The sequence below is a fragment of the Balaenoptera borealis genome (assembly GCF_965194805.1).
Source record: "Balaenoptera borealis genome assembly, chromosome: 4".
In the NCBI taxonomy this organism is placed as follows: domain Eukaryota; kingdom Metazoa; phylum Chordata; class Mammalia; order Artiodactyla; family Balaenopteridae; genus Balaenoptera; species Balaenoptera borealis.
The window spans coordinates 114499735-114513819 of record NC_138861.1 but is presented as its reverse complement, the minus strand read 5'-3'; the positions used below and the strand labels follow the sequence as shown (position 1 = coordinate 114513819).

The 14085-nt window shown below is 53.3% G+C and overlaps 1 protein-coding gene across 1 annotated transcript in view; it reads left to right on the top strand.

Moving 5' to 3' along the window:
* Window positions 1–14085, top strand: part of LOC309627707 (uncharacterized protein C4orf50) — a 121642-nt gene that overhangs the window by 13127 nt on the left and 94430 nt on the right. Inside the window, exons 4-6 of the mRNA XM_082389854.1 lie at window positions 7412–7523; window positions 8605–8732; window positions 10172–12730. Coding sequence (XP_082245980.1) covers window positions 7412–7523; window positions 8605–8732; window positions 10172–12730 — 2799 coding nt within the window. The remainder of the gene's footprint in view (window positions 1–7411; window positions 7524–8604; window positions 8733–10171; window positions 12731–14085) is intronic.

The following is a 14085-nucleotide window of genomic DNA, read 5'->3' as shown; positions in this document are numbered from 1 at the left end:
TCAGAAAATAAATCGTGTAGAGATGGAAATTGTCATTTAGAATCCTTTCTGTAATTTTCTTAAACATAAGATTATAATTTAGGCTGTTGGCTTACATCCTTATTCTCCCAATCTTTCTGTCTTCCCATGCACTGCTACTCTTTCTTTTATCTAAGGAAAAGGGTGAATACCTAAATATTTTAGAGATGCCTCCTAATGTTTTGTACATTTTGTGTTCTCTCATTTAATCATTAGTACAGCCTTGCAAGCCAGGTGCTATTATCCCACTGACTAGATGGAGAAACTGAGACCCAGGAGGTTAAGTGACTTGACCACAGGCATGCAGCTCCAAAGTATTAGGGCCAGCAAGGGAACACGGGCCAGATCAAGGCTGTGACTCCAAGATGCTGTCCTTACCTTAAGATGCTGGGGCCAGCGTTGGTTCTTGCGGAGTTTGGGGCAGTGTCAGTGGCTGCGTTTGGCAGCTTGTGTGCCATCAGTTATAAGCCCCTTGTTGACATGCATCTGTGACCTTCTCAGTGTTTCATGCCTTATCATTTAAAAGACCCAATGCCCAAGGAGAACTGCATGCTCTCAAGACTTTGCTGGAGGCTGCTGTGCACAGTCAAAAGTCTCTCAAAAACTCCTTAAATTTCCCATAAAGTGTGGTCCGCATCCAGTTCTGCCTCTATAGCATCCGGAGAAGCCAGCCTGTTATCAGATGAGTAGCGGAGGAAGCAGGGGCCCGTGGAATAGAAAATGCTGATCCTTAAACATGGGAGCCGTACACACTGGGGTGAGACGCTCATGCTCTAAAATGGCAGGTGGGACCCGGAGTGGCCAGAGGCAGTGGGTTCTGCTGGGTGAAGGGGTAGCAGCGCTTGCTGTCTTCTGAGTGTGTCAGAGTGAAGAGCCCATGGGAGCGTGAATGTAAGAGGCCTTTAAAGATGGACAAATGTCAGTTACCATTTCAGCATAGAGTGTCATGGGACGGTCACTGCTCCTGGCTTTTAGCAATCTAAAATGGCAGCCTGTGAGCATCCGGGCTGGGAGAGTGATATTAGCAAGGGCTTGCTTTGGCCGTCGGTGTCCATTTCATCGTGGTTTGTGCATTTCCTGTGTGGCTTGCTCTCACTTCTAGAAAGTGGCTCCCATCCCCTTGCTGATGATCTCTCGGCACCAGGGTGACCAGCTTCTTGCTCCAGCCAGACGTTAGCAGTTCTCCCAGATGGAGACAAGCAGGGCTGAGTTCCCCCAACTGGTGGGCCTGGAGCCTGGCCCTGCCTTCTAGGAGCCCCGGGAACCTTGCCAGTCGTTTTATTTCTATGCCTCAATTTCCTTATTGAGCAAATAGAAACGTAGGTGCTATGAGAGTTTCCTGGGGCTACCCTAGCAAAGAACCACGAACTGTGTGGTTTCAACAATAGTCCTGGAGGCTGGAAGCCCGAGATCGAGGTGTGGGCAGGGTCGTTCCTTCCGAGGCCTGTGAATGAAGATCTGTTCCGGGCCTCTCTCCTTAGCTTGTGGGCGGCCGTCTTCTCCCTGTGTCTCATTGTCTTCCTTCTATGCATCTCTGTGTCCAAATGTCCCCCTTTTATAAGGACACCAGTCATATTGGATTAGGGCCCACCTGAATGACCCCATCTTAACTTAATCAATCGTGTCTCTATTTCCAAATCAGGTCATGTTCTGAGGTACTGGGGGTTAAGAGTCAACTTAGGAAGTTTGAGGGGGGGACACAATTTAACTCATAACAAGTACCCTCCTGGATGCACCATTATGAGGCCCCATGAAACGGTAGAACTGTCGGTTCTAGTTCCTTGATGTGCTTCTTCGCCGGCTTCATGGGAGTACAAAACGATTCCTATATTTATGAGGGAGTCTTTGCACTAGACGCCATCTCTGGTGCTCTACATCTGCTGTCCACTCATTTTGTCCCTCAGCGACCTTCAAGGGAGGCACTATTTTACCCCCATTTTACAGATGAGGAAGTGGAGGCCCAGAGAGTCCCAGGGTCCCAGAGATATTAAGTGGTGGGGCAGGATTTGCGCCCCGGCAGGCTGACCCTGAGATGACCCTGTGAGTGCCATGCTCTGCTCCTCCGGTAACTAGTGGTCAGTGGGTCCCAAATCAGCATTTAACGGGTGCCTTACCACGAGGTGTACTCAGGCCTGAGCTTGGTACCAGGGCTGGGAAGTAAGACAAGACCCCTGCCTGCACGGGATGACAGACTGCCTGGAGAAAGAGGGTGCAGACAGAGGAAGGGGGAAGGGGCCTGACAATCTGTGGGTCACTGTTGGGGATCTTGGTGTTTGGAATGGGGAACGGACCCAGGGCCACAGGGTATGTCAGAGTCTTCCAAACTGTCCTACTCTCAGAGGGCACTGACAGCCCTGACTCTGAGCACCTTGGAGTCGTAAAGGGCCACCTTGAAAGGAAGAAATCCTCCAGAGAGCGCGCTGGAGAGATGGGAAATGCCAGCCAGTCACCAGCTCATGGGGCAGCATGGCTTGCAATTTTAAAGTTAAAATGCTAGAATCTATTGATAACAACACTGTAAAGCCAGATGGTGTCCCTCAGGTCTTGGTCTGGCCTGTGGCCATGGCTGTGCATGTATGAAATTGTACTCAGTGTTCTGAGAGCATTGCATGCATGCATGCATGATTTCCCAAGGCTGACAGTGCATTTCCAAAGGGGCAGGACTCAGAATGGTTAAGAGCCACGCGGCAGATCTTCAGCACCTTTCTCTGGATAACGGTGTAACCCCCAAATGATCTCTTTTCATAAGCCCCCAGCAGCTCCATCGCCTTGGGATCCAGCTCCACTTCCTAACCACGGCATTCAAGGCCCCAGCTGCTCTAGCCGCTGACTCCAGGCTCACTGCCCACCCCTTCCTCCCACCTTGCCTGGCCACCCTGAGGTCCTGCAGGTCCCTAAATATGCCAGGCTTCTCCAGCCTGCTTACTTTCCCTGTGTCTAGAGACTTCTACTGTCTGCTCCCCACGGCCCCTTGGTAAACCCCTGCTTCTTTCTCTCCATTTGGTGAGAATGTCTCTTCCTCCAAGAAGACCTTCCTGATTTTATGTCAGCTCCTTCCCTCCTTGGTGCTCCCATCATGACATGACCCACCTCTGGTGACCCTAATTCTCACTGTGCTGGGCCTGGCTGCCCACCCCCCCCATAGCTGTGCCTTCATCGTCATCACCAACTGGGTCCGATTCAGCCATAAATCCCAGCCCCTGCCCACAGGCTGTGGAATACTTGGTGAGCAAGTGACTCAGTGAATAAATGGCCAAAAGAAGATATTTGCTCCATTGCCCATGGGAAATGGAAACTTCCAGCCGAAGGGACCAGCCTAAGATGGCAATGCTGGGAAGTGAGGTATAGAAACTGGGAAACGAGAGGGAGGTCTAGCCCCAGGGAAGTGTGTATCATATTGAAAATCATTACAAATTATTAGGGTGCCTCCAACCCAAACCAGCCCCTTGGTTACATCTGATGTGTGTCATGGTGTGATTTATGGTGAGGGTAATCGTTATGAGAAGATATTTTATTTGATTCCTATTTATAAAGCACTTCCCCAAACAGGATCTCCTTGATACTGGGAGGTAGCCAGGCAGGGATCAGTGATTTTGTCCCCAACCCCACAGAGGAGGCACATGCCTTGCCCAGGATCACACAGTTTATAGTTTCTAGAACAAGTTGCTTGGAGCCCAGGTCCCCAAAGGAACGGCCATTGCGAGGACAAACGCCCAACTCGGGGAGGAGTTTGGGGAGGGGGTCTCTGGTCAGAATCCCAGGTGAAAGAAAATTTAAGAGGACTCTGGTTTGCAAGAGAAGCAAAGCCTATCTGCAGATGTGTCCAAATGCTTTTTAGCAAGCGTGCACTGGGTATCCTGTATGTTCCAGGCACCGTGCCGGCCACTGGGGCTGGGGAGGCGATCCCGCTCTTCAAAAGTTTGTAGGGGAGATAGACACAGGAGCAGAAAGGGCAATTTGGGTGATGACCGCTGCAGCAGGGGACACCCTGGGGCAGTGGCCCGGCCTGGAGGGTAACAAGGAGGCTCATATAAAGAGATTAAAAGTCACTCTCTTATAATGTCAGTGTCAGGCTGTCATCCCAGAGCTGAGACCCTGCTCCTTGTGACAGTGGCCTCAGGAATGCGGGCTGCTCAGGCCAGCTTCTCGGCCCCAGCGATATGAGTAGAGCGACCCCTGGTGGCCAGTATGAGAATCTCTTCATTGTTTCCTGAGTCCAGGCAACCCCTTCCTGCTCAAAGCTTGCACCTGAGCAGAAGTGCCCGTTGCACATTTGTCACTCACTCCTGCAGCGAGCCAGGGCTTTAAAACAGTTTCGATAATGTCAAAAAACAAAACATAGGCAAAAGCCACGAACATACAAATAACATAAAAGGAAATACAGATGGCCCGTGGTCTTACAAAAAAGGTCCATTACTTAAAAAAAAAAAATACGAATGAGCAAAACCTCAAGATTCCACTGTATTCTGAATATTTGTCATATATTAAAAGTACCTCAATACTGTTTATAGTTGGTAAATATTGGAAACAACTTAAATGTCTGATCAGAGGGACCTGATTTGGTAAGTGAAGGCATTCCTTACGTCAGAGATTATTCGGCAGCCCTAAAACACCACATTACAGAAGAAGTTGTGGAGAAATGATCCTTCGATACCATCACATGAAAAATGCACAACGCGAAAGTCAACATTTTGTAGAAACAGACTTTTGGAAGAATTTAAATGTCTATGCATAGAAACAAAGCCCAGAGGGATATATTTTCACACATTTGTCATATTTGTGTTTGGATATCACTGTATTCCTCATTTTCTTCTTTCAAAATAATTACACGTTAAAACTAAAGCCAAGTTAAGTTACAGGCAAATGCTCCTGTGAGTGTTGAAAAGCAGGGAGGGCTGGCAACACTGAGCAGAGGGGGGCAGGAAGGGGGAGAGAAGGCCCGGATCAAGTTCAGAGACCTGAGTTCAGGTCCTGTTCTCCCACTGTGTGTGCTGTGTGACCTTGGACAAGTCACTCTCCCTCTCTGAGTATTGATTTCATCACTTGTGACATGAAGCGGGTATAGCATCATCTCGGAAGTCCTCCCCTGGATGTTTGCTCCTCGAGGCAGGGGTCTGTGTGTGTTACCCATGGCTGTGTCCCAGCCCCAGGACAAAGCCTGCCACATAGTAGGTGCTCAGAAAGTATTTGTTGGACTGAATGGAAGTCAACTTGGGTACTGGAGCAAAATCCAAATAGAAATGAACAGCAGAACGATGGTGGCCTTCGACACTGCCCTCTGCCTCCCCTTCATCTATTCCCTCCTCCTTCCTTCTGCTTCTCTCTCTTGCTTGCTCTCATGCCTTTGAATTTCTGTCTCCCTTTTTGCATCCTATTTCCTCTCTTTTTTTTCTTTCTCATTTGCCTTCTCTCTCTTCCTTTCTCTTGTGCCTTCTCTCTCTCCATTTTTCTCATCTCCACCTCCTTCCAATAGCGATTTTAAATTCTTGACAAAGGTGTTTGATTCTGATCAAGTGGGAAGCCAGTGGAGAAAACCATGAGGTACCGCAAGGTCTGTGGGCAGAAGGCACCTGTGGCAGGTTGGCCGGGCCCGTCTGGGTGCAGAGCAGGGCTGTGCCCAGACCCCTCTGGTTTTCATTGGTCTTGGCTGGGGCCCTGTTCTGGTACTTGTTAAAAGCCTCTGGGTGATCCTAAGGTGTGGCCAGAGTCTGGTCTCTGAGGAGAACTGGACAAGACACAGACTGTCGCACAGTAACTGGAAGGTCACAAACTTGGGGTATGAGGAGGAGATGCTGCGGTGAGGGAGGGGCTTCATTTGGGGGAGGCTCAGGGAAGCCTCATTAAGGATCTGGCCTTTAAGTTAAGCCCAGAAGGGAGCAGCTGGGCCAGGCAGAAGGGTGGGGAGGAGAGGTGTAGGCAGTAGGCACTAGGGGTGCAAGGCCCCGAGGCAGGAGGGAGAAGAGTCCATCCAAAGAGCAGAGATGGGTGTGGTGAGGCCGGGCAGGCAGGGGTTTTATCTTTCAGGGCAGTGGGAAGCATGGAAGGGCTGGAAACAGGAGGGCAACCTGACCCGGTTTCCATTTCAGTGCAATTGCTCAGCTGCCGAAGGGTGTGGAAAGGAGGGGCAGAGAGCCAGGGGCAGGAAGGGCTTTGCAAGGAGGCAGCCTGCGACCAGTACCCTTCCCAGGAGGATGCGCCAGGCAGGCAGGAAGAACCGCGTGCGCAGAGGCCAGCAGGAACCAGGGTGGGGGGACAAGGAGGCACTGAGAGAGGAAGCCAGGACCAGGAGGGTCAGGGGCTGCGGTGACAGCCCTGGACGGCCTCCCGTGCCTGACTGCAACACAGGAGCTGATCCCGTGGACTGAGTGGGGGAGATGAGGGGGGACTTGCAGGTCAGAGGGTCCCTGGCAGCTGCGGGCAGGACGGGAGGGGAAGCAGGGGGCCCAGTTAGTGGCCAACGCAGGGGTCTGCTGAGAGCAGGTGAGGACCTGGGGATGGGGACGGGGCATGACCTGTCCATTTCCGTTTCTCCCTCCCCTAGAAGAGCACCTGACCCACAGTAGGAGCTTAATAAATGTTTGCTGAATAAATGCACGGCGAGTCCGAAATGTCTGCCTTTCTGCAGGTTCTGTCTATCCATCCAACTGCCAAACCTTTATTAAGCACCTAGTGTGTGCCAGGCTGGAGTGACAGTGCGGACCGAATGAAGGCCAGTTTCCTTCCTGAGCGACCTCAGGTCTAGTGCGGGAGCAGGTGGGAAGCAAACAGCACCCCTTAGAACCGGGCTAGGCGTACCCGGGGCAGTGGGAACCTGCAGGAGACCTGTGCCCTGGCCCCTCGTGGTGGCGGCTGGAGCTGCAGTCAAGGTGCTGCCTCTAACGTGCTCTGCGGGGCGGGGGTGGGCGTTGGGTTAGGGAAGCTCCTTGCTGCACCCCAGCTTGCCTTTTGGGGTGCGATCCAGAGGAGGAGGGCGCCGCCCGGAGATGCGTGGCTGCGGCGTTTGGGGCCTGTGGACAGTTGAGGGACAGGACTGTCCAGAGGCCGGGGCAGGCTCCCACCTCGCGTGGATACAGAGGGAACTTCCGCACCGGAAGGAGAGGGGACTGGAGCCTTTGGTGCCACCTTGGGGGGCCCAGAAAAATCTTGGCTGAATGGACAGGCTCCTCATTGTCTGCTAAATGGAGGCTGGGTGCTCACAGGAGGCAGTTCGGTTGGCAGGACCGAGAACGCAGGACCAGGGCCCTGTGGCCAGGGCATTGCCCTCTGCTGTCCTCACCTGGGGAGGGGATCCGACTCCCTCCTTGGGAGGGATTTGGCTGGGACAGGCTTGGAGGGTCCCTTGCAACCAGGGGCACTCACAGCTGTCTTGTCTTCTTGTGTTTTTTTCCTCAAGGACGCCCTGGGCTGTGTTCAGGATGAATCGCTGCCCCTGCCCTGGGAGGAGGCTCCGGATGCCTGCGGAAACCGAGGCCCCGACGGGGCCCCTTGTCCAAGGGGCTCGGCAGGTGCGTGGGGGGCCCTGCATGGATATCCACTGACGGGCCAGCTCTCTTAGGACATCCTGATGACACAGCAGGGTGGCGGTCCCTGCTCTACAGACAGGAAGCTGAGGCTCAGAGAGGTAGTGTTGCTTGCTTGATGCCACACAGCTGGGAAAGGTAGGAGCGGAGTCCACAATGCCCACGGCAAGGTCTGTGACTTGGGCTCAACCCGACATTTAGGCTCACTCTCTCAGCCCTCAGAAGGGTGCCAACCAGCGACGCACGTGCCAGCCTCAGGCAGCAGGGGTCCCTTCGGGGGGATTTGTCTTCGCAGAAGACCGTGTCGTGACCAGGAGCTGTTCTATTCCCCGCCCCCGCCCCAGTGACAGCTCAGGTGTGAGACAAGTGTGAAGTCTGGGAGTTGCTGGGACCCCCTTATCCCTAAGTTGTCCCTAACGGGAACCAATATCTCTGCTAATAGTCTCGGGTGCAGCTTCCAGGGTCCCTGCTACAAAAGCCACTGCACGCAGGGAGCCCCAAAGCCACGGTGTCCAACCGGCCGTCTGTGGTTTATGTACAGTTTTCCAAGGTGAAGTTCAACTTAAGGATGAGGGGGTCAGTTATATCCAGCGGGGCTGTCGACCAGCAAAGCTGACCTTTCCCCTCTACCCCATTTCTGGGGAACAGAGCTGACAAGTCAAACGAGGTCAGGTTTGTCCTTGGAGAAGGGGGCAGGGCGTGTCTGGCAAAGCCTGGGCATCAATTCCTCTGTCTCCGTGCTGACTGTGAGGGGCTGGGGGCCAGGGATTCTGACCCTGTGTGACCGTGAGGGTGCGGGGCCGGGGAGATGTCGTGGGCTTCGTGGTCAGAAGAGGTGGCTTCCAGACCTGATTCTGCGGCTCATCGGTGGATGTCGTTCCCCATCTCTGAGCCTGGGTTTCTCACCTGACAGGCAGTGGTGGCCAGTAGGCCACTTTTGGAGGCTCAAAGGCCCTGAGTCATGAGAAGTGCTGTCTCATCCTAACAGCAGATGGCACTGCTGGTGGCAATCATGGGAAAGCTCCTAGGAGGGTCTTCTTAACTCTCGGGTCCTGTCATTTCCCAGGCCAGCCCTCCGAGGGCCCCCGCGCCTGGGACTGCATTGGGGCTGGACAAGGCACCGCTGTCTTGATCCCAGGCCCAGAGACCATGGACAAGCTCCCAGGAGACCTCGCAGGATCTGACCGTGGACAGGTGAGGCCAGAGGCTTTCTGCGTGCCTGGGGTGCCAGCTGGGTCTGATCAGCCCTACTGTGTGTGCTGCACGGTGTGGCCACCACGCAGAAGGTGGGAGAAGGAGGTAAAGAAGCTTGGGGTTTGGAAGAACATTCTGTATATAATTGAGAGGGAGATTTGAGCCTTGGTTGGGGAGTGGGCAGGAAGGCTGTGTGCCCCAGCTGTGTGCCCAGACCCAGCTGCCACGTAGCAAACTTCATCTCACTGAAGCCTCCCCGCCAGCGATGGGGCAGGAGCCATGACCTCCCGTTCTGCAGAGGAAGAAGTCGTGATTTCCCAAGGCCTCACAGCCCTCTAGGGGACTGGGGTCCTCACGTCTCCACAGCCCACACTCTGCACCACACTCTGCCCTGCGGGTCAAGAGCCTGGTTCCAGCCAGCCCTGATGCGGTTCTGAAGAGAGGGGGCTTTCCTTGCTCACCTACTTTCATTCATTCACCTCCTGCTCTGAGCCACTGCGTGGTGTGCTGTGTCACACCCAAGGTGGGAAAAGAGCCGAGAGCAGTTCCTGGGGTGGGGAGAGCTTCATAGAAAAGCTGGGGAAGTAGTTAGACAGACAGGAAACCAGGGATGGACAGCGAAAGGGCAGGCCAGGTGGGAAGACCCGCCAGGTAAAGGCGGTGAGGCTGGGAGCGCTGCGAGGTGGGAGTGGGGTCGTGGTCGCATGTGAGCCGAGGGCTCCTACTGAGCCTGGATGAAGCCAAGTTTCATCTCCTGGGCCTCAGCCCAGCCTGGGTTTGTTCTCTGAGTCGGGCCAGTCCTCCTCTCTGGTTCAGCTCATTGAATAAGTAAATATAAAAAGATATTCAAAAACTATGAAACACCTCTTGTGTGCCCGGGACTATTCTAGGCAGATAGTCTACACCGTGCTGTCCACTAGAGCCTTCCGCAGTGCTGGCAATATTCTGCACCTGTGCGGTCCAGTGTAGTAGCCGTGAACCACGCGTGGCTTCTGAGCCCTTGAAACGTGGCTGGTGTCACTGCAGAACTGAGTGTTAACTTTCACTGAATTGCTTTAAATTGGAAGAGCCCCATGTGGCCTGTGCGGCTACCGTATTGGACAGTGCAGGGCTGTGGGAGGAGTTAAACAATACACACACCCATATCCTACATGATGTGAGCGAGGGGAGGGCGCCACAGAGGGAGGGAAAGGGGATGAATGGACAGACAGTGGTGCGAGAGGTCAGCAAGGCCTTTTTGAGGAAGTAACGTTTGAGCTGAGATGTTAATGAAGCCAGAGGGTGAGCCGTGGCGGGGGGCAGAGGCCCTGGAGTGCTAACAGACCTGGGGTGTTAGGAAGACCTGTATGGCTGGGTGAGGAGATGGGGTCAGAGAGGTGGGGAGAGGCTCTGTGGGGGAAGGGGCCGCTTCACCCCTTCTCTTGTCTTCCCTCCCCTAGTTTACTCCGGCTGAGCCCGGCTTGGGTGAACAGACGCTCCTTCTCATCCGTGGCTGTCCCCCGGGGCAGGACATGGACGGCTCAGTCCTCCCGGCGGAGCTGGCCTGGGTTTCAGAGTGGACGCTAGCAGCCACCCCGGCCCAGGTGTCCTTCCTCCCAGCGCGGACATCCACACGCCCTCCCTGGGGGCAGGCTGGGGACTCAGCTCCCCTGCCGCTGCCGCGGCTGCTCCTGGAAGATTCCCCGGAAGAACTGCAAGCCCAGCAGGTGCTGGAGGCCAGGCCCCCGCCGGCTCCCTCCGCTGCAGGGCGCCCCAGCCGGGATCATCACCAGGCAAGGAGCCACGATGCCTCCCTCTGCCCGGAGTCCCCATGCACTTCAAACCACCGATTTCCCAGCAGAGGGCCCAAGGATCTAAAAGACTCTTGCAAGGAGGGAGGAGGAGCCCCAGGGTGGAGACCGGAGATGCGGGAGGTGAGGAGGGCTGGGGGCAGGAAGGAGGACGACCTCGGTGACAGAACTCAGTCAAGTCAGGAAAGCTGTGAGAACCTGAGCCTGGAGGCTGGTGTCAGGGCCCCAGAGGGTGGACGGAACGAGAACGGGGCTTCTGAACCCCCGGCTGCAGCCTCCTGCCCTGGGCCCAGGAGGGAGCTTCCACTGCCCCTTCTTCAGGGGGAGGCCTCAGTGTCGGCGGAGGGTCCGGAATCCCTGAGCAGGAGGGGGCGGGGGGAAGGGCATGTCTGGAGCCTCCCAGAAGGAGGAGAAGAGGGAGAAGGAGGAGAAGGGGGAGGAGGAGGGCTTTCATCGTCAGAGGAGGAAGAGGCCGCCACAGCTGCCTTCTCCAGGGCCCATGGCACCAATGGGCCGCCTCCGGCAGGTGCTCAGCCCCTTGCAGAGCAGGACAGGGCCATCAGGAGAGTTCCGGGCAAGGAGGAAGACGACGTGTGGTCTGGAAATGCTCTGCTTCTCCCAGAGGAAAGCCCTGAGGACAAAGCACAGGAAGAGGAGGAGGAGGAGGGATTGTCGCATCTCCAAGGGTCCAGCCCGGGCCGCAGGGATGTCCGGGAGGAGCCTGGCTCTGAGGACTGTGAGGCCAAGGAAATGCTTTTCCTACCGCAGGAGGGAGGTTTGCCACCATCTCCTGGATTGGCTTTATGGCCCGAGGGGGCCCGACCTACCAGTCACCCCCGGGCTCCGAGCAAAGGCAGTGAGGGATCTGCGTTAAAAATAGAGGAATTTGAAGAGGAGATGGAGGCTTGTTTCCAGCAACTCTCCATCCTGAAGCCTGGGAGTGGGGGGCATGGCTGGAAAGCCTCCTCATTGGCAGGAGAGAACTGGAGCTTTGTTCGGAGATGGCACAGCTGCCAGGAGGACGCGTATCCTCAGCAGACTTTGGCAAACCAGGATTTGGATATTGGTTATGCCGAGGAAGCAAACCCCGAGGAGCCTGTTGAGGACGTTAAGCCGGGAGAGACTGAGGCCCTAGGAGCTGGCGAAGTTCTTCCAGGGCCGGTGCTGGATTTGGTCAACCTGAGCCCCGGCCCTCCAGAGGGGCCCTCCGAGAGGGGTCGGAACCAGCTCTCTCAGCAGCCGAGAGCCCTCGAGAGAGCGAGGAGGAGGTTTCGTCAGCTTATTTCTGGATTGAAGAAGGAGAGAAGCAGAGTTTTATGTGACAACGCCAAGCTTCAGGGAGATCAGGAGCGATGCCGCAGAAAACTGCGTGTCCTGGAAAAAGAGAGGGAGAGGAATGTGAAAAAAATATCCGCGCTCAAACAGGATAACGGCGTGCTGTTAGGAGACATCTCTCACGTAAAGAGGGAGCTGGACCAGTACGTACAGGTCATTTCTGACCTTGAAGACTGTAACCGGAAAAGTTACTGCAAAATTTCTGAGCTCGAAGAGGAAAACGAGAGATTGAAAGGGCACCTTGGGCAGCTCCGGAAAGCCATGTCTGCGAGCATCCGAAAATCCAAAGGCGTGATGGAGTGCATCACCCTGGAAAACTGGGAGCTCAGTGCACTGATTTCGGAGCTTGGGGTCAGTTATAAAGAGCTGATAAAGGATATAGTGCTGGGAATAGAAGACGTGATGCAGGCCTTCAGGGGGGAGAACGAACACCTTCTACAAAGGATCCGAGTCCTGGAGGGGGAAGTCGTGTCGGGGAGCAGCACAGATGAGGGAGTTTCGGTGAACGCAGAGGAGTATCTCCAGGGAAGAAACACGATGGCGGTGGGCCAGGGGAATGCTGTAGAAAGGGGGGTGCAGGTGACTCAGCCTTCAGGGCAACTGACTGCAAGGGGCCCTGGGCCACCCTCGGAGCAGGAAATGGGTCTGACTGGAGGGTGGACGGGACCTTGTTTAGGCCTGGAGAATTCCAGGTGCGGTGCTGATTCTCCTGCTACATCACTGGTCTGGGGAAATGCCGCAGGATCCAGTGCCCTGCAAGGAAACACCGATGGGGCAGGAGTGAAAGAAGTACATTTGGAGAAAGATGACAAAGGACCACGGTGTTCTGCAGACCAAGGGCGAGCTCTGAAGTCCCCACGCAGTGGCCCCCGGGTAGGTTGACTCTGTATGGCTGTTTAATCATCTTGCTGACTTATAGCACTGACCACACCCTTTACTACCGTGTCCTCCAGCAGCCCTAGGAGGGGGGAACAGTCACCACCCCCATTTCCCAGATGAGAAAACGTGGGCACAGAGAAGTTAAGTGACTTGCCCAGAGTCATACAGCTAGGAGGGGTTGAGCCCAGACTCTACCTGGGCATTCAGGCTCCAGAGTCTTTATTCTTACCCTGGACAAGATAATGCGAGTCTGCCCCTCTGCTCAGGCTGTTCAAATTGGTATCTGGTGGGACATGGAGTGGGTGTTTACACTTTAATATTAGAGCTTTTACTTTCAGACCAAGGAGTTTTTCAAGCAGCTCAAGTTATAATTCTGCACATTGAGTCTTTTTTTTGGGGGGGGTATTTATGTATTTATATTGAGATATAATTGATATCTAACACTGTGTAAGTTTAAGATGTGCAATGTGTTGAGTTGATACATTTCTATATCGCAATCTGATTACCACCATAGCTTTAGCCAACACCTCTATCACACTGAATACTGGGTCTTGAAAGGAGAGAGCAGTGGGCTTTAGAACTCAGTCAAACAGGGTTCAAACCCAGCTCTGTGCTGACTACATCCGTGACTTCTCTGAGTTGTTTTCCTCATCTGTGGACAATGCTCGACTTTCAGGACTGCTAGGATGAAATTCATTTTTCCAGTGGTCTTGAATGTGTCTGTAGAATATTTAGTGTTGAGTCCTTTGTATATATTCATATCCGATCTCTCTGCCTCTCTGTCTCTGTCTCTGTCTCTCTCTCTTTCTCTCCAATTTCATCAGTCATTTCACAGGATCATTTTTTGGTTTTATTGATGTTCTTTATTGTATGTCTGTATTTTATTTCATTGGTTTCTTCTAATATCTTCATTGTTTCCTTTTTTCTACTTTCTTTTGGTTTAATTGACTGTTCTTTTTCTGGCTTCTTGTGTTGAAAGTTTGGATCATTGATTTTCAACTCTTCTTCTTTTGTGATTTATGCATTTAAATCTCTGCATTTCTCTCTAAGTACTGTTTCAAGTACAACCCACACATTTTGATACGTTGCACTTTTTATGTCTGTTCAGTTCGAAGTTTAGCTTCTAATTTCTATTGTAATTTCTTCCTTGACCCATGGGTTATTTAGAAGTGTGTTGTTGAATTTCCAAGCATCTGTAGAATTTTTTAGTTATATTTTTGCTATTGATGTCTAGTTTTATTTCATTGTTGTCAGAAAACATACACTATATTATTTTAATCTTGAAATTTGTTGAGATTTTTTTCATTGACCATGTTATGGTCTATTTTGGTAAATATTCTATGTGCCCT